This window comes from Lynx canadensis, chromosome B4 (genome assembly GCF_007474595.2).
Source record: "Lynx canadensis isolate LIC74 chromosome B4, mLynCan4.pri.v2, whole genome shotgun sequence".
NCBI classification, from domain to species: domain Eukaryota; kingdom Metazoa; phylum Chordata; class Mammalia; order Carnivora; family Felidae; genus Lynx; species Lynx canadensis.
The window spans coordinates 77,378,417-77,404,937 of record NC_044309.1 but is presented as its reverse complement, the minus strand read 5'-3'; the positions used below and the strand labels follow the sequence as shown (position 1 = coordinate 77,404,937).

At 47.9% G+C, this 26,521-nt stretch overlaps 2 protein-coding genes across 3 annotated transcripts; one reads left to right on the top strand and one right to left on the bottom strand.

Annotated features, from left to right (window-relative positions):
- Window positions 1-776: 776 nt before the first annotated feature.
- LOC115518985 (small cell adhesion glycoprotein) lies at window positions 777-18,462 on the top strand (the record flags this gene model as incomplete). Its single annotated transcript, XM_030322622.1, has 4 exons — window positions 777-1,075; window positions 1,989-2,047; window positions 16,894-16,974; window positions 17,697-18,462. Coding segments are annotated over 4 exons (618 nt in total), but the record flags the coding sequence as incomplete, so codon positions are not given.
- A 1,396-nt stretch (window positions 18,463-19,858) lies between these two features.
- Window positions 19,859-23,891, bottom strand: DAZAP2 (DAZ associated protein 2). Of its 2 annotated transcripts, none has more exons than XM_030322621.1 (4): window positions 23,781-23,891; window positions 22,625-22,743; window positions 22,064-22,232; window positions 19,859-21,309 (listed from the first exon to the last, which is right to left on the bottom strand). In XM_030322621.1, the coding sequence occupies exons 1-4, from the start codon at window positions 23,791-23,793 to the stop codon at window positions 20,987-20,989; spliced, it is 624 nt and encodes a 207-aa protein (XP_030178481.1). In that variant the 5' UTR covers window positions 23,794-23,891; the 3' UTR covers window positions 19,859-20,986. The 2 variants fall into 2 exon arrangements, with proteins under 2 accessions (XP_030178481.1, XP_030178479.1); XM_030322619.2 differs by having other exon boundaries at window positions 21,987-22,232; window positions 23,781-23,890.
- Between the last annotated feature and the right edge of the window lie 2,630 nt (window positions 23,892-26,521).

Below are 26,521 nucleotides of genomic sequence, written 5' to 3'. Positions count from 1 at the left end.
AGGAAGTCAACATAAAAATGGCTACCATTTATTGAGCACTTACTATGTGCCAGGTAATGTTCTAATGCTTTAGGTGTATTAACATTCCATCCTCCACCACCCCCAGTAACTCCAAGAAAGAGGTACTGTCCTAGATGGAGAAATGAAACCAAGGTCGCTTGTCCAAGATCACACAGCAGGGCGGATGGCAGAGCCTGTGTTTATACTATTACATCCTTAGTCATTGACTTCATTAATATGAGAACATTTCCTGCCACAGAGAAGTGAGTCAAGATGGCTTAAGGGTGGCACTGATTAACAGGTTGAGATTCTTACCAGGTGCTAGAAGTGTGGCCGTGAAATGGCTTCATTTCAGGGATGAGAGAACAGATTTTAGAGATGTTAAGTAATTCGCCCAAAAGTCATACAGCTAACAAGCCGCGGCGCTGGGACCGTTTGTATCGAAAGTCCGTGACGCTCTTACCCTCTCTCTATACTATACAGCCTCGGAAGAATGTCAGAGGAGGAAGATCCGGATGGGGCCCCGCTTCCCTCCCTCCCCCTCCGAGCCTCCCGGCTTCCCGGCCGCGGGAAGCTCCAAGCTTTCTGGACGCGGACCTGTTTACGTAAATGATACGCAAACGCAAGTAAACGTGATTTTCCGCATTTGCTGGGAGTTCAAATTCCGTCGATCGGGGGAAAGCGGACAGATCTCAGTTATCCCAGTTCCGATCCCACGCCGTCTGGAGCCTCGGGACGAGGGAGGAAGCGGCTCCGGATGGAGAGGAAAGTGACAATCGGACGAGGAAAAGCAGCCTTTCCTCCCGGGGGAGCAGCGGCGGCCGGGCGGGCAGAGGGAACCTGCAGAGGGCGGTTTCTCTCCTCTTTTCCTGTCCCACCCAGTCGGCCGGCCCCCCCACCCCCACTCCCGGCCGGCCTCCGCAGCTAGCTCCGCGCCCCGGTCCGCGGCTTCCTCCCGCTCGGTGTCCCTCGGCGGCCCTCGGCGAATCTCCGCCGTTCCCGCCCCCCGGAGAGTTCAAAAGGACGCGCGGAGCGGCGCCGGGCCCTTTCCGCGGCAGCCCGTCCGACTGGGAAGGTGAGCACGCGGAGGAGGGCACCTGGGGAGGGCGGGAGGCCCGGCCGCAACCGGGGGCCGCGAGCACACGGCAGTCGCCTCGGCCGCGGGAGCGACGCCAGCCCAGAGCGGCCGGAGCCTCCCGTCGCGGCCGCTCGGAAACGCCCGCCCCGGACGGCCGGTCCCACGCGCCGCGGGCTGCCCCGGGAGCCGTGTGCCGGTAACGCTGGAGGGGCGGGGCCGAGGCCGAGTCGCCGGGTCCACGCCGCGCCAGCCCCGACGTCCGCGCGGGGCCAAGAGGGGCTCGGCGTTAGTGGCCGGCGGGCGGGGTGCGGCAGGGGGTGCGCGGACGGCGCAGCGTGACGGGGAAGGGACGACTGAGGGGAGCGGGCCAGGGCCCGACGGCGGCTGGTCGGGGACGGGCCCGAAGGCGACTGAGGCCCCTCACCTCCACGTTCTGGCGCCTGGCTCCCCGCCCCCAGGCCCCGGCCCTGCCCCCACGCGGGCCCGGGAGCCGGTGCGTCCTGCCCTCCCGGCCCTCTCCTGACCCCTAGTGGACGGCTGGGCGCAGCCGCCAGGCTCGCGAAGCGCAGAGCACCCGTGCCTGTGGCCGGTCGAAACTGGGTGCGCTGCTAATTTGCATACCTTCGCCTAACTTTCTCAGGCCGGGAGAGATCCCTTAGGTAAATGTGGTTGGTGGCCGAGTGAAAGGATCTCGGGGTGGCACGTTCAAAGGCAGCGTCCGCCAAGTACCAGAGATCTCGGCTCTGCTCTTGGTACCTCCAGCCCGAAGATGTGCTCAGGGAAACCCAAAGAGAAGGGTTTAGGACTAGCCCCATGAGCGAAGGGACCCACGAAAACCTGGCCCCAAAGGCTCTCCAGCGCCAGGTAGGGGCCCATCCACCTCATGCCGTCTTTGTCCCTCTTCCCACAGATCTGCTCTCTCTCCACTTGCTGCGATGACTAGCCTGCTAACCACGTCTTCTCCAGGAGGTAGGTGAAGGCCTTTCCTAATACTAATGGTAGAGACATTCGTCTACCCCCAGCCCAGGCCTGGAATTCCCTGAGGCCTCAGCCCAGATCTCCATGCTCACCTCCAAAGGGCCTGGAAGGCCCAGAGGGCAACCAGAGTGGTTACTTTGGTGCGGTTTGAATCTGAAATCATGGGGACCTGCGCTGGTCCCCGACACTGCCACTTAAAACTTTGTGACCTTGAGTGAGTGATCTACCCTCAAAGCTCCAGTTTTCTCATCTGTAAAATGGGGGAAATAGTGCCTATCTTGCGAGGTTATTATGAGATACCACATATAAAACACCTAGCAACAGTGTCTCATATCTAGTAAGCATTCAGTAACATTGGTAACAAACAAGTGCTTGTTAGAGACCCACATTTTCCTGGAAAGGAATTCTGTCTGTTTTTGTTTTGTTTTTTTAAATGTTTATTTATTTTTGAGAGAGAGCGCGGGGGAGGAGCAGAGAGAGGGAGACAAGCAGGCTCTGCGCTGTCAGCCCAGAGTCCAGAGCCCAATGTGGGGCTTAAACTCCCAGATCGTGAGATCATGACCTGAGCCGAAGTCGGACACAACCAGCTGAGCCACCCAGGTGCCCCTGCCTGCTTTTTAATTCCACTCCTCTGATGCTACGCTCCAGGATCAAAACCCATTGTTTCTTGCAGGCAGGGATCCACCTCTCCTCACTCTGAGAACAGATTCCCGCCTTTTGTTCCATAACCAAGCTGAGCCAGACAAACCATCAGATAGTCACTGATTGTGTTTTCGTTGTGTACTCATTTAGGGTCGGGGGGTGGGGGGGTGGGGAACAAAACCTTGGTTGGTCTATACACCTTTGTTTTCATATACACAGCCTCATTCGTCATTCGTCATTAGGACCGACATTATCTACTATACTGATGACATTATCTACTATACTGATGTGGCATGTGACAACCCCAGGGAAGTCTAAGACAGTGTCCTCTGTAACTGGTGATGCGCACTATTCACAATGTTCGTTGTTCAGTGAGAAATGAGGAAAGGGAGAAGTGGCTAGAAGTCCAGATTGGTCAGCAAGGGCTTCGTGAGTGAGGAATGGGATGGAGTACTTACACTTAAAGAACCGATGAGGTTTGTACACAGTAAGAAGGGCACAGTGGGTGTTCCGGATCAGGTTCGTGCCTTGTGCGAAACCACCAAGACTGCATTTGTCCTGGACGGTGTTCTGGAGGAGAGGGCAGAGGACCGTGAGAATAAACCTCCCCGAGGGAAAAGAGGTGATGCTTGGGCAGCTAACTGAGGAATTAGGACCTGGGTAAATTCTTTTCTTTCCTTTTTTCAATTTGTGGTAAAATACAGATACTATAAATGTTACGATTTTAACCACGTTTTGGTAGCCCAGTGGTATTAAATACTGATTAACATTCACACTGTTGTGCAATCATCGTGACGGCCCATCTCCAGAACTTTGTCATCTTCCCACACTGAAACTGTGTATTGATTAAGCAATAACCCCCCACTGCCCCGCCCTCCAGCGCCTAATGACCCGCAATATACTTTCTATCTGTAGAAATTTGACGAGGTACCTCATGTAAGTGGAATCATACAATATTTGTCCTTTTCTGTCTGGCTCTCTTAACATGTCTAGGGTTCATCCATGCTGCACCATGTGTCAGAATTTCTCTCCTTTTAAGGCTGAATAATAGCACGCATACATCATTATACATACATATATGATACATCATTTTGTGTATCCATTCACCCATCAATAGATTGCTTTCACCTTTTGGCTACTGTGAATAAGGCTGCTGTGAATATGAATGACTTCTCGAGTACCTGCTTTCAGTTCTTTTGGGTACATTCCCAGTAGTGAAATTGCTGGATCATGTGGAGATTCTGTTTAATTTTTTGAGGAGCGGCCATACTGTTTGCCATCGACGCACAAAGGTTCCAATTTCTCTGCATCCTCAACGGCACTCTTCTTTTCTTTCCTTCTTTTTTTTTTTTTTTTTTTTTTGCATATCTCCTTTGCAGATATGTCGATTCAAGTCCTTGGCCGTTTTTTAATTGGCTGGTTTTGTGGTTGTCGTTGAGTTTTATATTTGTATTCTTGACCCAACGAGCGACATGAATGAAGTGGTATTCTGGGATGTATCATACAGCCCCCCATTCATGGGGTTCAAGCAAACAAAAGTTCCTTGACAAGGACAGGGAAATTACAGACAGGGGGAGGGCTTGTACTTTGAAGGATGGGATAATTGAGAGTCTTGCTTGTGGCTTCCCCGCCTCCACACCTATGCCGCCTCACATCCCTTTTCCCTAATCTATAAAGATGTCCTAAAGGAGATCCTTTGGGAGTGTTGAAAGTGAGGACACGTTATGGCTTTCAGAGGCCCTTGGTACTTTTGCCTTTGTGAGCCCATTCCTCCATTAAAAAATACATTTACAGGGGCGCCTGGGTGGTGCAGTCGGTTAAGCGTCCGACTTCAGCCAGGTCACGATCTCGTGGTCCGGGAGTTCGAGCCCCGCGTCAGGCTCTGGGCTGATGGCTCAGAGCCTGGAGCCTGTTTCCGATTCTGTGTCTCCCTCTCTCTCTGCTCCTCTCCCGTTCATGCTCTGTCTCTCTCTGTCCCAAAAATAAATAAAAACATTGAAAAAAAAATTAAAAAAAAAAATACATTTACATAAAATTGTACTTTTTAAGCTTGCATAGTGGCTGTATCACAGCCAACGCTATGATGTTGAAGGTGTGACTATTGCTAATTGAAAAATTGTTTTACAACCGTGTTGGTATAAAGAAGAACATAATATTGATATAATGAAACCATTATTTTATATTTATAATTAATAATTGATTGATATAACAATATGACAGTTTCCTTGACCTAACATTCCATTTTTTTCTTCTGATTTTAAAAGAAATTTAAATCGCTACGATTAAAATCCTCAGAAAACACTTTGATGGGCCCCTAAAGTACTGTAGACCCTAGGCATTGTGCCTGCTGTGCCCAGCACACAGGCCGCCCTATTGAAAGCAGGGTGGAGTGGAAACTGGCATTGTGGGCTGTGTCTCCCCCTGCCCCTCGCCAGGTCAAGCCCATCTCTTTTGCCACCTAATTACACAGCCACATCCTAGGTTGTCTTCACTCTGAATCAGAACCCCCCACCTTTTTCATCTTGCTTATTCCTACTCACAGCCCTGTGACCAGGTTTTATTCTCATTTTAGAGAAGCAAAAACTGACGTTCGAGGCAATCAAGAAATGTACAGAGATTAAATTCTCCCAAGGTCGTGTGCCTAATAAAGGCCGAGGCAGGATTTTGTGCCAGGTCTGGTTTACTCCAAAGCCTGTGTTTTTTTGTTTGTTTGTTTGTTTGTTTGTTTGTTTCAACATTTATTTATTTTTGGGACAGAGAGGGACAGAGAGAAACAGAGCATGAACAGGGGAGGGGCAGAGAGAGAGGGAGACACAGAATCGGAAACAGGCTCCAGGCTCTGAGCCATCAGCCCAGAGCCCGACGCGGGGCTCGAACTCACGGACCGCGAGATCGTGACCTGGCTGAAGTCGGACGCTTAACCGACTGCGCCACCCAGGCGCCCCCCAAAGCCTGTGTTTTTTCTGCCATCGTACATCGCTCTCAGAGTCTCACTCCACCCCGTTGGCCCAGGCACATGAAAGAGAAGGAAGGAGAAAGGGAGCAGACTTCCAGGACGGGTTCCCGTAGAAAGGAGAACTGGGGGAGCCGCCCTTTGTTGGGCAAGCTTAGAGCAAATAAGTAGGTTGGCAGACTGAAGTGGCAAAGGATCTGATGCCTCAGTGATAAGAGATTTAGCCTGGAAACAGGGGTCACAAAGAAACCGACAGGTATCTGGGTTAACAAGAACCAAAAAAGGGTAAATAGGCAAAATAGATCTTGAAGTTCATTTGCTGTTGGTTAGGATTTGGGTGGAGCCTCAAATCTTACTGTGGTCCTGTACCCTAAGCCTCCCGCCTGAACGAAAAATGGTGTTACAGTCCTTCATGTCTGAGAAGGGAAGGAAGAGAGTAACATCATTATTCCTCTATTTGGACAGGGAGACAGGAGAGAAGCAGGGTAGGAACAGGAGATGATGGTGGGAAAGCTGTAAGCCATTTACCCCCTTTTTTTGCCAGGCTTCCTGAACTTAAGTTTACTTGGTTGTTGTTTCCTTTTTCTTTTAATTTTTTTTTTTTAATGTTTATTCATTTTTGAGACAGAGAGAGACAGAGTGCAAGCAGGGGTGGGGCAGAGAGAGAGGAAGACACAGAATCCGAAGCAGGCTCCAGGCTCCGAGCTGTCAGCACAGAGCCCGATGCGGGGCTCGAACCCACAAACCTTGAGATCAAGACCTGAGCCAAAGTCAGACGCTTAACCGCCTGAGCCACCCAGGTGCCCCTGTTGTTTATTTTTTCATTAAAAAGCTACTACATGCAAGACTCCTGGGTGGCTCAGTTGGTTAAGCGTCCACCTCTTGGTTTCAGCTCAGGTCGTGATCTCACGGTTCGTGGGATGGAGCCCCGCATCCCGGCAACAGCACAGAGTCGGCTTGGGATTCTCCTCTCTCCCTCTCCCTCTCTGCCCCTCCCCTGCTGGTGCTCGCTCTGTCTGTCTGTCTGTCTCTCTCTCTCTCCAAATAAATAAATAAACAATTTTAAAAATTATTTTTTTAAAAAAAGCTGTGCCATGCCACTTAAGGAGTAGCCTTCTAGACCTTTTCTGTGTATACGCAGACATATGTGTATGTGTGTGTGTGTGTACGTTTATAGTTTCATTTTAATTTACTTTTTTTCAAACATGTAATCATATTACACATTACTGCCCTAGCAATTTGCTTCTTTCATCTAACCGTATATCCTGTGTCAGTAATAGCAGATCTAACCACATTCCTTTTAACAACTGTATAGTGTTTCCAGAATGAATGGCCTGTAATTTATTTAATCATCCCCCTGCTGATAGACATTCAGATACGTGTCAACTCTTGCGAACAGTGCTATAGTGAACACCCTTTCCGTTCTGCAGTAAAACTCCGGGAACCAAACCCAGTGGACATGTAAACAAAATGGTTAGCTGGGAGCAGAGCGGAGATGTTTCCAGAACCTGGAGAGCTGGTACTGTGCGGTGGAAAGAACCTTGAAATAAGGAGATAGATTTGAAGCCCAACTCAGCCAACTGCCGAGTAACTCTGGGCTGCTTGATGCAGTTTGCTGAGCTCGTACATAATGATAACACCAACCCTGCTTACATCACCACCGTGGGGTGGAGAGAAAATAATGTATGTTTTATGAATTGCAAATATAGACTACAGTTTTGTTTTTTTAATTTTATGTAGGCTCCATGCCCCACATGGGGCTTAAACTCACAACCCTGAGGTTAAGGGGCACCTGGGTGGCTCAGTCGGTTAAGCTTCTGACTCTTGGACTTGGGCTCAGGTCATGATCGCGAGGTTTGTGAGGTTGAGCCCCACATCGTCTTTGGGCTCTGCAGTGATAGGCCGGAGCCTGCTTGGAATTCTCTCTCCCTCTCTCTCTGCTCCTCCCCCGCTTGCTCCCTATCTCTCTCAAAACCCTGAGATTAAGAGTCACAGGCTCTACCAACTGAGCCAGCCAGGCACCCCCATAGGTTACAGTTGTGACACTTGAAGCCTGAAGACCCTAGCTCATTAGCACCTAGGATACCCCGTGACCTTTAGTGGAGTGGAGTTCAAAAATTTGATTTAAAAAAAAAAAAAAGTAAACATTTTATTTTGGAGGAATTTAGATTTGTAGAAAAGTTGCAAAAATAATACAGAGAGTTCCCATGTACTCTTCAGCCGGTTTTCCTAATGTCAGTATCTTACACGACCATGGCACGTTGCGAAAACCAACACATCAACATCGGTATAATCCTGATAACTAAACTAGAGACTTCACTGCGATTTCACCAGTTCAGAAATTTGATTTCAAAGAAAATTCTAAAGGAACACTTTCACTTTATAAAAATTCCAAAATTGGGGCGCCTGGGTGGGTGGCTCAGTTAAGTGTCCCAACTTCGGCTCAGGTCACAGATCTCAAGGTTTGTGAGTTCGAGCCCCGCGTCGGGCTCTGTGTGACAGCTCAGAGCCTGGAGCCTGCTTCGGATTCTGTGTCTCCCTCTCTCCCTGCCCCTCCCCTGCTTGTGCTCTGTCTCTTTCAAAAATAAATAAACATTAAAAAAATTTTTTTTGGGGGCGCCTGGGTGGCGCAGTCGGTTAAGCGTCCGACTTCAGCCAGGTCACGATCTCGCGGTCCGTGAGTTCGAGCCCCGCGTCAGGCTCTGGGCTGATGGCTCAGAGCCTGGAGCCTGTTTCCGATTCTGTGTCTCCCTCTCTCTCTGCCCCTCCCCCGTTCATGCTCTGTCTCTCTCTGTCCCAAAAATAAATAAAAAAAAAAAAAAAAAAAAAAAAAAAAAACTTGGAAAAAAAAAATTTTTTTTTTTTTAAATTCCAAAATTAAGGCTGAGAAAGTTCCTGCGGGTCAGCTAGTTCACCCACCCGTTCTGTGCTAAAATTCTCTCTCCAGTACCCCATGAAGCATGTGACCCGTTTTGCTCTTCCTGCCCGGAGGGGAGACCTCTCTCTCCCATTAGTTTCCGCCAGTGGTCCTCTTGCACAGGCCATCCGTCGGCATATTTGAAGATAGCATTCAAATTCTGGGCTCTCCCTAAGGGTTCTGTCTGGACTTTGTCTTACAGGCTTTCCTTATCTGATACAGTTTCCAAGCCTTTCATTATTTTGGCTGCTCACCACATAATTGTCACACCCTGATGCAGCTCTGCAGTCTAAGAGTGGCACAAAGTAGGTCCACATTGTTACCTCCATTATTAGAGACCATATTTATATTAACGGGGGCCTAAGATGACAGCAAGTTAAAAAAAATTTTTTTTTATTTATTTTTTTTATTTTTGAGAGAGAGAGAAAAAAAATACATGAACAGGGAAGGGGAAGAGAGACAGAGGGGGACAGAGGATCCAAAGTAGGCTCTTGCTGACAGCAGAGAGAGAGCCCAGTGCGGGGCTCGAACTCATGAACTGTGAGATCATGACCTGGGCTGAAGCCGGATGCTTAACCAACTGAGCCACCCAGGCGCCCCTAACTTTTTTTAAGATTGTAGAAGAACAGGTGACCTTTGAACAACATGGCGATTACGGACACCAACCTCCACACAGTCAAAAATCCATGTATAACTTTTGACTCCCCCCCCCAAACTTAATTACTAATAGCCTACTGTTGACCAAAAGCCTTACCAATAACAGTCCATTGTATATACATATAACATATGTATATATGTGTGTATATATATATATATACACACACACACACACACACACACAGAACATATATTCTGTATGTTATGCATACTATACACTGTATTCTTACAGTAAAGTAAGCTAGACGAAAGAAAATGTTATTAGGAAAATCATGAGGAAGAGAAAATACATTTACAGTACTATATTGTATTTTGGGGGGGTAATCCTCCTGAAAAGTAGATCCACGCAGTTGAAAGCTGTGTTGTTCAAGGGTCAACTGTAGTTATCACCGTAAGAGATTGAGAAGATAAAGGAAAGCATGTAGAAGAAATTACAAATCATCGAAAATTCCCCCACCTAGCTATCACTCTTGTTGCCATTTTGGGGTATGTCCTTCTAGTACCAGTTGCTTTCCACTGATCTCACTCTAAGTCTTTATATATGCTACTGCTAAGCCATGGCGCCCCCCTTCTTTCTTCGTGAGTAGTTGGTTTGCTGAACCTAAGACCGAGGACTCTTGTCGAATTCTCATCTTGTTCAATTTGGCCCATTTCTGCAGTCAGTTGAAATCTCTCTGTTCATCAGTTTACTGGTTGCCCCTCTTGCTTGGAGACTTGCACAAATTTGTGGAACCTTCCCTGGGCCTGCAGGAGTCTGCCTTTACCCAAAGGGCACTGAGCCCTTCCACACTAAGCTCGTGTAGAAGGCACCAGTAACGCGGATCACCAAAAAAAGATCCTAAAGATCTTGCAAAGGATTTACTGTGCAGTGTCTTACAAGGCAAGCAAAAAAGGCAGAATTACTATCAGAAGGGAAAAATGATATTGAACTTTCTTATACCTATCTTACGACATAAGATCTTTATTTTGAATTACAGAGGGACCTTAAATTTAGAACCGGCGTGGTTTGACATAATAGTATCAATTCAGAAAGAACCGAGGTCAGATCCCAGCGGAAGGCCCTGTGGTTACACGTGCATCACTTCGTTCCTCGATGGCCAATCACTTTTCCACTTAGGCCTTAGAGCCAGCCTGTACTGCTCCGCAGGACGTTAGAAACAGTCTTACCCACGCTCTGTGATAAGAGGCTATTTGCTCCTACCGCACCTTTCAACTCTCCTTAAACTCCAGTCCCCATCCTCACTCTCAGTTGATGACCTTGCGTTCTATTTTCTTGAGCAAATTAAACTTCTCAGAAAGAACTGCCAGAGGCTCCCACCGCCCCCGCGCACCTGCCACCTGCCCCCATGCCCCTGTGCGTGTCAGTGACGCCAGATCTCTGCTCCTCCCGCAGCCAGCCAGTCTCTCTGTGCACTGGGTCCCGTCCCCGTCAAGGACATGGTTGGAGCCACTCTCCTCCCTCACGTATCACCAGCTGTTCCCTCTCTGAGTTATTCCTATCCATAAATAAACATGCTGTCATTTCTCCCATCCTTAAAAAAATAAACAAAAACCCTGAACTCCCATCCCCCTCCCACTACAGCCCCATTGCTCTGCTCATATTTACAGGAAAAAGTTTATCTATATTCTGCTCCCAGTTCCTTCTCTTCCATTTTTTTTTTTTTTTTTTTTCCTTGAATCCACTGTAAACCAGGGCCTTTGACGCCGGATTTCACCACAGCTTGTGTTGTCCGGGTCATGACAACATGTGAGCCCTGCGTGGTCAAACCCAGTAATGCTAGTACCTGATCTGTTTGGCTGTTACTCCTCAGTCTCCTTTGCTCTTTCCTTTGTGGGCTCAGCCCTTGGGCCTGCATATTGGTACTTGCTCCCTTGGTGATCTCACACACTCTCATGGGCTTCAATATGCTGACTTTTTAAACCTCCAGTCCAGACCTCTTCCCAAAATTCCAGTCTTAACATCTACACTTGGATGTCTAATAAGCAGTCGTGTCCAGAATTGAATTCTGATCTTCCCTTCCACATCTGTTCCTCCTGCAGGCTTCCCATCTCGGGTGACACCATGCCCTCCATCCCTCCAGTTACTCAGTCCCAAAACCTTGCCGTCACCCTTGCCAGAATCCCACCACTTTCTCACTGGGCTGCCGCTAGACCCAGTCAGTGCTTTCAAGCCAGTAGAAAAAGTCACCCCTTTTGGGTGGATGCAGCTGTGGCCTTGGGGAGGGTACAACAACCTGCTTCTACCCCTGTCCTATCTTCCCACAGCCCCTTGTCCACACGGCAGTCAAAGGGATCCTTTAAAATCAGTTTCTGTTTGGGGGCACCTGCAGGGTCGGGATTCAGTTGGTTAAGGGTCTGGCTCTTGATCTCAGCTCAAGCCTTGATCTCAGCTCAAGCCTTGATCTCAGGGTTGTGGGTACAAGCCCCACATTGGGGCTCTAAAAAAAAAATCAGCTTCTGTTTCAGTTACCCATTGCTGCATCACAAACCTCAACAACCAGTGGCTTACAATAAGAACAATTTTATTATTTCTTACAATTCTGTGGGACTGCTGGCACACTTCTGCTGGTTTCGTCTGTGCCCATTCCCGCAGCTTCAGTTGGCTGGAAGGTCTGCCAGGCTGGAAGGTCCAAAACAGGCTCCCTCACACATCTAGCAGCTGCTGCTAGCTGTCAGCTGAGCGTGGGGTGCCTCAGTTTCCCCACGTGGAGCCTCTCATCCTCCTGTGGGCTACATCGGGCTTCTTCACAACATGGTGGTCTCATCGTTTCAAAAGTGTGGTCTTTGGGGACGCCTGGCTGGCTCGGTTGGTTAAGCGACAGACTTTGGCTCAGGTCATGTAATCGTGTTCATGAGCTCAGTTCATGTCACGAATTCGAGCCCCCGGGAGTCAGGCTCTCTGTTGTCAGTGCAGAACCCGCTTCAGATCCACTGTCTCCCCCTCTCTCTCTGCCCCTCCCCTTGAGCGCTCTCTCTCAAAAACGAATAAACATTAAAAAAGAAGAAGGAGAAGGAAAAGGAAAGAAGAAGAAGGAGAAGTGTGGTCTTAGGAATTTCAGCCCCACCCCACCCCCCTGCCGTCCCCAGACCCACCAAATCAGAATCTGCATTTTAACAAGATCCTCAAGAGATTCTTATGCACCACAGAGGCTGAAAAGCACTGCTTTGAGATATAAATCCAGTCCCTGCTCAAAAACCTCTAAAAGGTTCTCATTTCAGTCACTGAAAAAGCCAAAATATACAGCCCCTTTAATTCCATCTCCTCTTGCTGGCACCCTCCCCTCCACCATGACCTCCATGCCATGCCTTAACGCATGCCAAGCGTTCTACAGCCCCAGTGCTTTCCAATATTGTGGATACCCTCACCTCACACCTGCTGTTCCCTCTGCCCAGATCTCTGCCTGGCTGACTTCCTCGCCTTCCATAGGTCTTTACTCCAGTCACTTCATCAGGAAGACTCTCCGTCTACCCCTATCCACAGGCCATGCCCCAACCCCCTTCCTGCTCTTTTTTTCTACATAGCACCAATCATCATCTAATACAGTATATCTTTAACTTACTTAGTTTATTGTCCATCTTTCCCTTCTCAGAATGTAAACTGTATAAAGAAAAGGTTTTTTTTTAACTATCATAAAATTATACACAACATTTACAATATTGTGTATATTAAGTATATTCACATTGTTGTGCAACCATCACCACCATCCATCTCCAGAAATTTCTCGTCTTCTCAGACTGACACTCTTGTACCCACTAAACAACAACTCCCCATCCCTCCTCTGCCCAGCTCCTGACAACCACCATTCTACTTCCCGTCCCTATGAACTTGACTGTTCTAGGTACCTCCTATAAGTGGAATCCATTTTGTAACATGTGTCAGAATTTCCTGTGTCCCATTATTCAGCCCTAAAACGAAGGAAATTCCGACACGTGCAACAAAATGGATGAGCCTTTGTTCCTGAGAGGTGTGCTTCCTCCTTTTAGAAGTAGATTCCCAAGAGCCTTCACTTCCAAAAGAGACCATTTGCATCAGAAGTAAAAATCTGATGTTGGGTCTGCCTTCTTCATTAATCCATTGTCTTCATAGAGAGGTAAATTTCTTTGTACCTCCTTCATTCGTACTTCCTGCCTCACCAGATGGCTTTGCGTAAATGGAAACCAACCAAGAACGGCATCCAAGGAAGGCACTTCTGTTGAATCTTCTGTCTGTGAAGGTCTATTGCTGAAATGTACCCTTTAGTTGTAGCCAGCTTGCCTCTGATCACATCCAACATTAAAGTCAGGGAGGTTGCATATGAAGCAACCACATGTGGCATGTGGCTCCCACATCACGCTGACTTCACTCCCCGCTTACCAGTTGCCCTTAAGGATGCACTCTTTGTGGCACCACAGTGTGTCGTTGATTGTGGCCAGCTGGTTCTTCCTCCGCCTTTATCCGTATCTTTTAAACCCTTGAACTTTCTGGAAAGTTTCTTGTGCTGCCTCATGGTTACCTTTCATGATCTCCTCCTCTCCTTCACTATTGGAAAAAAGAGGAAAGGAGGGTAGTAGGAAGCGTTAGTGTAAATACCTTGCTCGGGCTTTGGAGCGGGTAGTCCTGGATTCAGAGCTTGGCTCCATGCACTGTTCCTTCATGTGTGACGTGACTCATGTCACTTAACTCCCCCAGGGCCTCCGGGTCCACATTAGCAAATAAAAACACCTGCTTGGAAGTGATTGATGTTGTAAGGATTAATAAGCATGTATATAAAGCACCCAGCACAAAGCAGGGACTTAGGAAATAGCAGCTGTCATAATCGGGATCGTCTGCAGAATTTCCCAAATAGGAATCATCTTCCGCCCCAGACTCTTTCCAGGGAGTCATATGTATCTGTACACTGAACCCTCACTGAGATTGAGCTCCATGGTCCGGTCCCTGGTTGACCTCATCACTGTCACCTTTCCCAGCATCTATGACTCTGCCTCAGGTACCCAGTAGGTGCAAAGTAAATTGCTGTTGGTGGATTGAACAAATCCTCTTAATTTTTATACTTAAGATTCTGTACATAAACTGTTCTTCTCAGGGCTTTTTGTATGTCTTATGTTTTCTCATGTTTAGGAAAGGCAAAACTGGGATGCTTGGGTGGCTCAGTCAGTTAAGGGTCCAACTCGATCTCAGCTCAGGCCTTGATCTCAGGGTCATGGGTTCAAGCCCCACATTGGGCTCCACGCTGGGCGTGAAACCTACTTAAAAGAAAGAGAGAAAGAGAGTGAGAGAGAAGAAAAAGGAAGGAAGGAAGGAGAAAGAAGAAGAAAGGAAGAAAGAAAAAGAAAGAAAGAAAGAAAGAAAGAAAGAAAGAAAGAAAGAAAGAAAGAGAAAGAAAGAAAGAAAGAAAAAGTCAAAACTAAGAGCATCTGTACAGAATTCTAGAAGGTGGAGTGCAAAGGAGTGCAGCCAGCCCTGGGACGTTTGGGGGAGGAAAGTGTATGTGTTAAGAGGCAGCAGTCAGAGTCTGACCAGGAGGGTAAGTTCAGGGCATCTATCAGAAATGACATCCCATCGCTTTTGCTGTATTCTGTTTGTTAGAAGTCGCTGGGTCCAGCCCACGCACAGGGAGAGGGGTTTACACAAAGGTGTAAATACCAGGTGGCAAGGATCGTCTGGAGCCATCTCACCAGCTGCCCACCATGATCCCATTTTGGAAATCAAGAAACTGAAGCTCAGAGAGATTTAGTAACTTACTTCAGGGTCACCTAGTAATTTGTCGGTGCAGGGTTCCAACCGAGAGCAGCTTTTAATCACTGAGCACATAAACAAAGTCACCTTAAATAATATATTGAGTAGTAAGCATTCTGTGATGCTTCAGAGCTCTTTCAGGCTTCACCCTCACCCTGCAAAGTTGGTTAATGTCACCCCCCATCAGCAACACTAGAGCACTTGAGTGAATGGGAGGGATGTAACCATTTGCCCAAGGCCATGGAGTGGCTGAGCTATCCATTCCTAAAGAAAGAGTGGAGAATAGTGGAGAAGGGTTTGGCCTGGCGTGGGGAGGGCGGGTGCTGTAGGCGGCTCACCTCTGCTTTGTTGCAAGACCAGGTTCATCAGGCCTCTTCTTGGCCTGTGTAAAAAAAAGACCCCTCACCACCATTGGCCCCTTTCAACACTGCTCCCAGGCTCCCAGGCCCACCACTGGTGACTTCATTTCACTTGCCCTAAATGGAAACCTGCAGGTGTCAGGCATTAGACAGGAGTCACGCTCTTGCCCTGTGGTCCAGCCTCACTGGCTCTTGTCTCAGAGCTTTGACCCGGGCTCTTTTCTCTGCCTAGAATGTGCCCCACCTCTTGTCCCTCTTCCCCTGTAAACACCTACCCCTGCTTCGGCTCCCACCTCAAATCTTACTTCCTGTGGAGGCTGCGCCGGCTGGAAGACTAGATCAAGCCCAAGTCACATGCTTTCCCGAGTGCCCGGCGATTTCCTTTGTTTCATGTATCGTGGTTATTAACTGTGAACCATGGCATGGTGGAGGGTAGGCTCCGAGAAGGGACACCATTTTGCTCACCATTACATCTCCAGTGTGCCTGGCACAGTGCCTGGCAAAGGGTAGGCAGTTAATGAGTGCTGCTATTATTTATTGAATGAATATTGAATAATGCCCCCTGTTTTCCCCAGGATACCTCTGTCCTGCAGTTAACTGAACCTGGTGCCTCTTCAAATCCCTACATGAAAATGCTAACTGGGGCAAGAACTAAACGGGCTCCGTCTCCCTGACTGCCCGCATAAACACTTAAAAGGGACTTCTGGAGACCTATAGTTCTGAGTGTTCCCATCCTAGGTAATGACCTTAGTGGCGGGACTTTCAGGCTCTAAAGGACGGATAGAACAATAGCAGGAGGAGGTAGGAGATGTATTTTAGGGTAGGAGAGGCCTTGTTTCGGAACCTTTTAAATTACAGGGCCTACTCTGGAAGTGTAGGAAAGGGTTTTAATAAGAGAGGAGCATTCGTTTCATTATTTTAAAATAATGTTTACAAAGAGTTTGTAAGACCATGTATTAACACTCATTTATTTTTGAGAGAGACAGACAGACAGAGCACAAGTGTGGGAGGGGCAGAGAGTGAGGGAGACACAGAATCCGAAGCAGGCTCCAGGCTCCGAGCTGTCAGCACAGAGCCCGATGCGGGGCTCGAACTCATGAACTGTGAGATCATGACCTGAGCCAAAGTTGAACCCTTAACTAAGCCACCCACGTGCCCTACAATAGCTTACCGTTATTGAGTTACTTACTACCTGGCACAACAAGCCTATAAAGTAGATACTTTTATCTCCATTTTGCAGGTGAGGAAGCTGACACATGCGGGGGGGGGGGGGGGGGGGGTAGGTAATTTTCTGAAGGTAACAGCCAGTAAAGGACAGAGCTCAGATTCGAACCTCATCATTTAGGCTCTAGAGCCCATACTCTTAACCACTATATTAGGCAGAGAGAAACCCATCAACTTGTTCATGGTCTTTGGATGGTAGTTTATTTTCTCTTCTATTCTCCAGGTTTTTCTATACGGATTTACTACAGGAACTGAATGATAACTTCTTTATTAGGGAAGAGGTGGGGTGGTAAAATTTGAAGGACGGATGTATGTTTTAGGACAGAAGAATTCACCCCATTTCCCTTTTCACTTTTCTAAATTTTCCAGAAGAGCCGATGACCACCCCAATCCTGCAGGCCACTGAAGCCCTGTCCCCCAAAGCCGAGGCCAGCACAGCACTCATAGCAGGTAACAAACGCCCTGAGCCAAATCCAAGAGACCTCTTGAATTCCACGGCTATCTCACTCCACAGATGGGGAACCCAGTGGCTGAACTAGGATTTTCCCTATGCAGGAAAGCACCACAGATTGGAGACCAAATCCAGTAATGGGCTCGTTTGGGCACATAGGTTATCTTACACACGCACACACGCAAGGCTGTAAAAGACTCTTAGAGGCTTTGTGCCAGAGACACTGCCGGTAAATGTGGGAAGCGGCCACAAACAGATGTAAGTGCGTACGGGAGCTACACTCCACTATGCGGGGAGAGATGAGGATGTGTGTGGTTTGTCAAGTGGGTGAGGAAGAGGATGGGAGGGATCAGAGAAATCCCTGCAGGAGGCTGTGGGTTTTAAAATGCCTTCCTCTTGGGATAAGGTATTTCCTGTTTCCCTCCTTCCTGTTTCTATCCTAATCATCAGGAACCGGTTGAGAGGGAGTTGTTTTGTCAGAAATCAAAAGCCTTGTGTCCTTAGCTTAAGTACCAAGGTACTCCGGGGGTCATGCACCATGGAAGTTGGACTTGGGGAATATGGATTTGCAAGTGGCCACCGGTTAATTAGAACCCTGGTTCTTAGAAATAGTGACAGTGCTTATAAATAGTGAGGGAATCGCCGAATTCAGGGGGCCCCATGAATTGCTGAGACATCCTCAGTCCTGAAACATGTCTGCATTTTCCCTCTCCTTTCCAAGTTGTTATCACCGTGGTCTTCCTCACCCTGCTCTCGGTCGTGATCTTGATCTTCTTTTACCTGTACAAGAACAAAGGCAGCTACGTCACCTACGAACCTGCAGAAGGCGAGCCCAGCGCCATCCTCCAAATGGAGAGTGACTCAGCCAAGGGCAGGGAGAAGGAGGAATATTTCATCTAATGACTCCCAGGCCCCAAGGAGCTTATCCAGGCTCCGGTGTTCACACACTATTTAATTTATTAGGCGCAAGTTTTATCTGAAACCAGTGAGAAGCACTGATCGATATAGGCAAACCTGAGCTCTTTCTAGGACACAGGCCCAAATGAATGCCAGCGTCACTGACACCAGGGACACAGAGGAAACTGCTCATGCTGTCGTTAGCCAGGCCTTTCTAATATGGTGGGTTTCTGTGGCTGCCCAAGAAGGTGGTGCTGTACCAGACAACATGAGTATGTGCCCAATCATCTTCAGTGTTTTCAAGGTCGAAGGGAAGGACGGTTAAGAGTCGCTGGCTGCTCCCCTATCCCTTACCTGGTCAACTAGTTGACAGCCTGAGCAGAGATAGTGTCTAGTCATACTAGTTCTTGCCAGGTGCTGGATACCACAGTAAAAGGCCAGACCAGGAGGGACAGACTATGGAGACCTCACCTCCTGATGAATGTGCTCCATCTCCTGAGCCTTCTTCCTTTCCATATTCCCCAACAACCTTACACTGATGCTACTATTTTTTTCACAATTAAAAATGTTTATTGATAATAGAAATCCAATTCTCGTGTGCAAGAAATAACTACCTTTATATTTTGACTTATCCAGACTTAAATTTTTTTAATGTTTACTTATTTTTGAGAGAGAGAGAGTGGGGATGGGCAGAGAGAAAGGGAGACAGGGGATCTGAAGTGGGCTCCGTGCTGACAGCAGAGAGCCCCATGCAGGGCTTACTTAATTAAACCCATGAACTGCGAGATTGTGACCTGAGCCGAAGTCTGACGCTTAACCCAGCCACCCAGGTACCCCCAGGCTTTTTTTTTTTTTTTTTGCTTATTTAACTCTTTTGCCTATGTTCTCTCCCAAGCAGTAAGAACCCCAGGGAAGTTTCAGAAGTTCCAGAACCATCTCACGAGATTGAAACAAAAATGGTGGTGGGAAGCTTGTCCCAGAGGAGTGTCATTAGAAACATCCCTGGGGTGATGAGTTGGTTTACCTTCCATCCTGGAAAGGGCCAGAATTTCCCAGACCCATTCTATGTATACAGGGAGGGCACCAGGAACTACCTCTCTACCACTTTACCCACCAATGTCCTTTGAATCAAGCCCAGAGAAGCTTCTTGGATCTTAGTCCCCAAAATTAGAGGTGTTTAAAAGATAACAGTGTTTCAGTAGGAATCCTGGCTCCCCAGGTACTGTTTAGTTGGAATTAAGCTAAATCTCCTTTGAAGTCTATAAATTGTATTGCTTCTATCATCCAAACTCTGTTCCTCCCACGGTTAAGACCCAGGAGCTGAGGAATCAGTCTTGATAATCTGCTTTCAGTATTTCTCCACACAGAACTTTGGTGAAATCGAAAGGTCACCCCGAACTTAACAAAAACTGTTATACTAAAACATTTTTCTCAGGGGCGCCTGGGTGGCTCAGGCATTAAGCATCTGCCTTTGGCTCAGGTCATGATCTCATAGTTCATGAGTTCGAGTTCTACATCAGGTGAGCTCAAGCCCGTTTTGAAAGCGAGCAAGAAGGGGAGGAACAGAGAGAGAGGGAGTGAGGAGAGAGAATCCCAAGCAGGCTTCTTGCTGTCAGCGAGGCTCCTGACTTGGGGCTCAGTCTCCAGAACCATGAGATCATGACCTGAGCCAAAACCAAGAGTGGGATGCTTAACTGACTAAGCCACCCAGGCGTCCCCTTAAGTTTATGTTCTGAATACCTCTGGCATAACAGGCTTCTAAAAATCTGAAAGAGCTTAGGAAATAAAGAAAAGGAAAACATCTAGAACGGAACTCATGAAAATGGTCAAATCTTGGCCTTACACTCCTGCATTTATTTCAAAGGCTTCGTTAAAAAACAAAACAAAACCCAACAGAATGACAACAGTACCTATTTGAATTTTAGGTGGAATATAAGATATATAGAGAAGAAACCTAAAAACAAGCTGAGTAAAGAATCCTTGAAGTGAGGTGTAATGCAACTTCATCACTTTATTCAAATCTTCAAAATAGTCTTTATTCTACATTTTTAGTATAAAAAATCCACAAGTTAAGTGCACCACAGTGTAGAGAGAGACATACAACGCTGAACTTCCATAACAGTCAATGGTACAGTCAAACATCACATGTACAGAACACAAAATTTAGATGAACTGAAATTATAAAATAAAATAAAATCCAATTTCAGAAAACAAAAATCAAAATATTAAGGATCCCTGAAATATTCTTAACCCTAATGAGATTTCACTGGACTCAAGTCATTTTGTAGTGAGGGATTCCTAATATGACCCCATTAACCCAGCTTAGGAGTTCTTGGGAGCCGTGAGTGCCTACATCAGATACTCTGACGATAAATGGTGACCAATTTTTGGATGGGAAAACGTCCCCTAATTTGGCTCTAACGTCATCAGGCTTTTGAAATGCATCCCCCTCCCTGCCCCGACATTTTAAACAAACTTGTTTACAGTACAGTTTGCATTGATACCCTTTGTTCAAATACAGCTCTCAGGTTTTCTGGCACCGAAGCAAATTTGGGTTTAGTTCACGGATGAAGAGACAGCCTACGAGGAAGGTCCGAGAGGCACCCTCCACTTTTGCCTGAGGAGACGCAAAAAACAGAAGTGATGGGGTCCGTGCTTGGGGCACAGAAGGGGTTTCAGAGGATCCTTGTGAAAGACTAGTTAAAAGATGGCAAGTGGGGAGAAGTGCAAGGAGAGAAGGAAGTTAGTCTGACTGGCTTTCTGTCCTGCACCATTGATTCAATGGAGATTGGCGGGAAGGAACTGGAAAACTAGGGTTGAGGGTGGGACGTGGGGCAAAGGATGGAAAGGGAAAGGCAGACAACTAATGCGTTTCATTTATAACAAGTAATAGAAATCAAAGACTTAAAGGAGATTAAAGACCAATCAGAATAATTTGGCAACTTTAATTCTTAGGAAGATCAAAGTTCCCTCCAAACCTAATTTGATGTTTTATTACTAAGAGCAAAGACCAGTATGGTACAGTATTACTCCAGAGGAATTCAAGGAAGATCCTTAGGGCTGCTTCACCCACATTCATTTTATGAATGGATGCCTCCCCTACCTCAAAATGCTTTAAGGAGGTACTGCTACCATTACATGGTTCCTTATTAAGTTTGAAAAGTGCCTGAAAGTTTGGGCACCAGAAAGACACCCCAACAACATGTGTCTAAACTGCAACTTCAGGTTAATATGACTAAAGCAGTTACATTGTGAGAAGTGCTGAAGGTATGTGATGTCTTTCTCGGCACAGAGGTGGCCTTGGTTCTTCACCAGATGGTGTAGCCACCATCTGAGCCACCCATGAAGAAGTTTCCCTTCCGCTGAGTTACGAGGACATTGGCTCCCTGCATGACTGCAAGCTGAGCAGCATTGGGAGGGCATCCAGGGGGTGGAGGCTGAAAGGAAAACACAAAGGTTGACTGGGCATAGGGCAGCTGAGAGGAGGGAAGTGGGCACAGGTGAAAACGGGATCCGTTAAGAAGACGGCAGTATGCTGACCAATCACATCTTAGAGCTAGTTCTGCCACCAATTTGGATTGTAAAGCAGGTCTGGATTTTCTGTGAACCCAAAGATGCAAACAGGAAAGAGCCTACCACTCATCCAAAGGCATTCCCACCTCATTTCTAGTATATGGTTTTGAGTGGCTGGCCCCAGCAAGAGCCATTTGGGCTCTAATTCTTATGCAAGGGGGAGCGAAGCAGGAAACATAACTAAAATCTCTAGTATCTTTCCAAATGCTACTTAATAGGGATTATGGCAAATTCGAAGTAAATGCTTATGGAATGAATAAGAAGTATTACTAGCCCGGTACCAGAATGGAGCAGAAAGAGCAGCAGACAGCACTCCTAAGACAGGAAAACAAAGGAATCTGGTTAACGGAGACCCCAGGGAATGTGCCTGATGCTACTGACTTGCCACAGTTCTCCTGCCCCCTCACACCTGACTCCTGGATATCAGTGCTCACACCAGTACCACAGCTACTGCCCAGGCGTGGCGAAAGGATGAATATGTAATCTTTTCAGAAAGTTAGAAGACACAAGAGCTGAGTTTTTCTGATAAGGTCATACTCACAGGAATGTTGCCAGCAGCAGCCCCAGCTCCAAATCTGGCACCTGCATCGTACCCTCCTTCCACCAGCACTGCTGAACCAGGTGGATAGATGGGACCAACTGGATAATAAGCCATAGGGATTGTGGAACCTAAAGGTCCAACAGCCACAGATTGGGCCATGGGAAGATACAGGGAGGCTCCAGGAAACGCAGCCGACATGGTGGGGACTGTGGCAGCCCCTGGGTGCACAAAGCTCGGACGATAGAGCTACAAGAGGCAGAAGAGAAGGCCACATGTTACTTCATGACATTCCAATTTTAGAGCTCTTAATTCTCCTTAGGTAGATTACACTCTAAGTTACACAGGCTGCCTTTCCATTGCCACTCAATATTCTCCTGGATCGCTTCCTGCCATAGCTAATGTTAGACTCAAGGAACACACACTCATCTTCTTAACCTCAGCCTGTGCCAAAAGATATAATCAGATAATGCATTCTCAACCCCAAAAGAAACTGCTGAAGTATACAGGGTTTCAGATTATTCGTGGCAGCACTCTCTCCTGTGTGTGGAGAGTAAATAAATATGTGAAGTCAGGCTTAGCTCAGGGCTGAAAATGTGATCCGAAGAGTATTCAGTTCAAGTCGAGTAAACTGGGAGCACCTCTGAGTAGGCAGGCGGGGCATCAGTGTAGGGTGGAGCCTGAGGAAGATGCAAGGTCTGAGGGTACACTGGATTCCCAGGAGGCTGCACAGGGTAGGTTGGCTGTGTCGGATATTGACCTGGAAGACAAGGGGTGGGGGAAAATGCATGTTGCCTATCACACAGAACCACCAAAATGGGGCAGAGCATACTGGGTAGCTAACCTAGCGGCAACAAGCAGGAGATGTGGGAACAGACTGCTCTGGAGGGCCTGATTTCCGGAACCAGGAAAATAAGCATTCTCTTTGCACCCTCTTCCCGGCCTATACCCGAAGATGCTGGATTCTAAATTGACAGGAAGGCGCTCTTCCCGTTAGCATACACTGGTGTAAGGGAAAGTCTAGCTGGGCCCAAGTTTCTTTCACAATGCAGGGCAGGTCTGGGCACCCGTGCGTGCCAATGTACCAACGGTCTATCCTGCCTCTGCTCTAGGTGGTCTTCATAGGCCTGGTTGTAACTGGCCAAGACCTCGTTGAGTCACAGTGGCTACGATTATTTACCCCATCGATTTCCTACTCAAGGTCGACTTCCAAATAAAGTGAGTGGTGGAAGTGAACCTTCAGACCCGAGAGAAGGTAAATGTCCTGAGGAACAACAAAGGATCGTATTCTGATAAACACTAGGGCAATCACAGGAGCCGGGAGAAGTCCAGGCCTCCATCGGAGGGAAAGGCGAAAGAAACCTTTCTGGCCCCCTGGCCCGCCCACCAGCGCCGGCACCTCACTAGTTAAGCCCGGGCGCCAGCCTCTGGTTCCGGAGCGCGGCGCCCCGCCTCCGCTGGCTCTCCATTGGCCTGCCCAAATCCCTGCTCTAGCTCCCCATTTGCTCCTGCACATGCCTATCATGACAAGCCTTCCCCCCCACCCCCCACCCCTCCACCCGAGCCCGCAGCTCCAAACTGCGCCACAGAGTTTAAGGGGGAAAGGGCCGGGAAGGAGCGAGCAGCCGTAGTTCGGGGATGACGAAGGCTTCTGGCGCAGCCCCCGGAACTGCAGCCGGCCCAGGAGCGAGGCTCAGCTCGCCCCAAGCTTGGCGTTTGGCGACCCTGGGGTCCGGGCCCGCTCGCTCCAGGCTAGCGCTGTTCCCCGCGACGGCCCCAGCCGCCCCCTGTCCTTGCCTTTGCTGTTCATGGTGGCTGCTGGTCCGGTTCGGCTCGGCGTCGCGGACGGTTATTTTTTTCGTCCTCTTCCTGTTCGTAGTCACTTCCGTGTCACGTGACGACTCGTCCGCCTAGCGTCACCCGACGCCTGAGTGCCGCTGCTACCGGAAACTCCGCCCCTTTGCCCGGCCTCCAGTAGCTAGAGGGAGGGCTCGCGTGGTCCCGCCCGTCGCGCGCGTTGGCTCCGCCCCTTGTGTCTTGTCTTCCAACCCCCACCCGCGTCCCAAGACGCGAAGAAAACCAAATACAGGTATTGTCTCAAAACAGGATTTTTTTTTTTTCTCTTTTGGGCGCTCGGAGGCAGGACCATGAAACTGTTCCCCGGAACTTTTTTCCACCTACGCGCAGCAACTCAAGGTCACCTCACCTTAACAGCCTTTCCATAAAGGGCATAGATTGCTACTTACTTCTCTACCGGCCTGAAATGTGCTCCCCAAACCTTAGCCTATCGCGCAGTTTCCCTCTTAGGAAACCCAGCTTAAGCTTCAGCTGGGTCAAGATGTATTTTGCCAGTCCAGCCGTCATCTAGCCTTTTCTGTGGTAGACTCTCAGGCCAGTCTTCGCTGCCTTGTCTGTTCCACCGACAGGCTGTCAGTATTTACTTCTGTGTCCTTTCTTTGTTACTAAAAGGCAGGGCATGCAGGCTCTGCCGTGCGTCCCCCACAGCAGCTAGCACTAAAACTGGCACGCCCGCGGTCCCCAAGGAGTGCTTGTGGCCCTGCCCTTAACTTCGGCACTTATTACAGGTGACCTGTATGGTGCTTTGTCTGTATTTTCTCCATATCGGTGTTTCGCCTCTAACCTCATTTTCCTGGTGAGCAAAGATGCCATCCTTCAGGACAGCAATTAAAGTTTTCCTTCCATCTTTCATTTTAAAATATGCCAACAATGTGCAAGTACAGAGATGGAACTGAGCAAGACATTTTTAATGTTCAGATTAAGACGAGTATCGAAAAGCCTATATTTACCTTTTCCTGTATGTCTGCCTCTAATCTTGAAGGCAGCGTGGTGTTAGACATTCACTCCTTCAGCCTCTTTGTGAAACGCTTAACAAATGCCAGGCACTGTTCTAAAACAAAACAAGGCCTTTGCACTCTTGAAGCTCACCTTCCTATGCAGGGGCTTGCAAAATTTTTGGCCACAAATCCACAATAACATGCTTTAAATCATGACTCAGCACACACACATGTTTACAACAAAATTTTTTGACCTCGTACTTATCCTTGTATGTACAACTGCACTGTGGTATTTTATATTCTATTTATTTTTTTCAAATCTGGTCGCAATTTCCCATCCCATTAACAAGTCAGGACCCACAGTTTGAAAAACACCTTTTTTAGTAGACTTTTATCTCCAGAGCCTCGCACCTTTTTTTAGGCTGAAGTTTGCGATCAGTAATTGGGAAGTCAAGGAGTGAATAAATCCTTGAAGGTCGGATCACACCTTCCCTGTGCCCTAACTTTTCCAAATCAGATCCTAACCTGATTCCACCCCAGAGCCTGAAACTGGAGAAGTCACTAATCTATCCCAACCCCCACTCACGTTCAAGGTGTCAGAAAATACAGAACTGAACCTAGGAAAGGGAACTTCCCTTATTTCTCTCTGTGGGCTCTCAGAGACCCTAAAAGTGTGTTGACTGTAGCAGTCTGTCAATGAGAGTATAAGAGGTGGTCCCTAAATCAAGACACTAGTTCTGTTCTCACTCTGTCACCCGCTGACTTTAGTCCTCTTCTACTCAGCTCCCACTTATTCTCCACGACTTACTTATTTTTAATTTTTTTAAAGTTTATTTATTTTGAGAAAGAGATAGCATGAGTGGGGGGAGGGGCAGAAAAAGAGGAAGAGAGACAGAATCCCAAGCAGGCTCCACGCTGCCAGCCTGGAGCCTGACGCGGGCCTCGAACTCTTGAAACCCGAGATCATGACCTGAGCCGAGACCGAGAGATGGACACTTAACCAACTGAGCCATCCAGGCGCCCTTCCCTACTATTTCTTAATCAGATCCTGCACCGGTGACCTTACAGGTGTAATCCATTGAAGGCCTTTAGCAGACTGAAGAAAGCTGCAGGTCAGGAAACAGTATCTCAGGTTAAGTAGCTGAACTAAGTTACACAGCTGCAAAGCCAGTAGTCCTACTCAGGTTTGTGTGACCGTCCAACGTCGTTTTTAATTTATTTACACTGTTTAACCTGTTTACATTGTTTTAAATTCCATCGCCTCCCAAGAGTCTCAGTTTTATCATCTGCCAAAAAGGTCACACAATCCTTGTGTCACCTCCAGCTCTAGACTGTTTTAGGGAAGGACGTGAACAAAGGGAAGCCTGAGAAGACAGAGGGGAAGTGGGCAGAACTGATAATCAGGTTGTACATTTTGGTCAGGCCCTACCAGTGTTAAAAACTCAAACACTGGGGCGCCTGGGTGGCCCAGTCAGGTAAGCGTCCGACTCTTGATCTCAGCTCAGGCTCAGTCTCAGGGTCATGAGTTCAAGCCCCATGTTGGGCTCTGTGCTGGGCATGAAGCCTACTTTAAAAAACAAAAACAAACAAACAAACAAAACCACAGGGGAGCCTGGCTGGCTCAGTCAGTTGAGCATCCGGCTTTGGCTCAGGTCATGATTTCATGGATCATGGGTTCAAGCCCTGCATCGGACTCTGTGCTGATAGCTAAGAGCCTAGAGCCTGCTTCGGGTTCTATGTCTC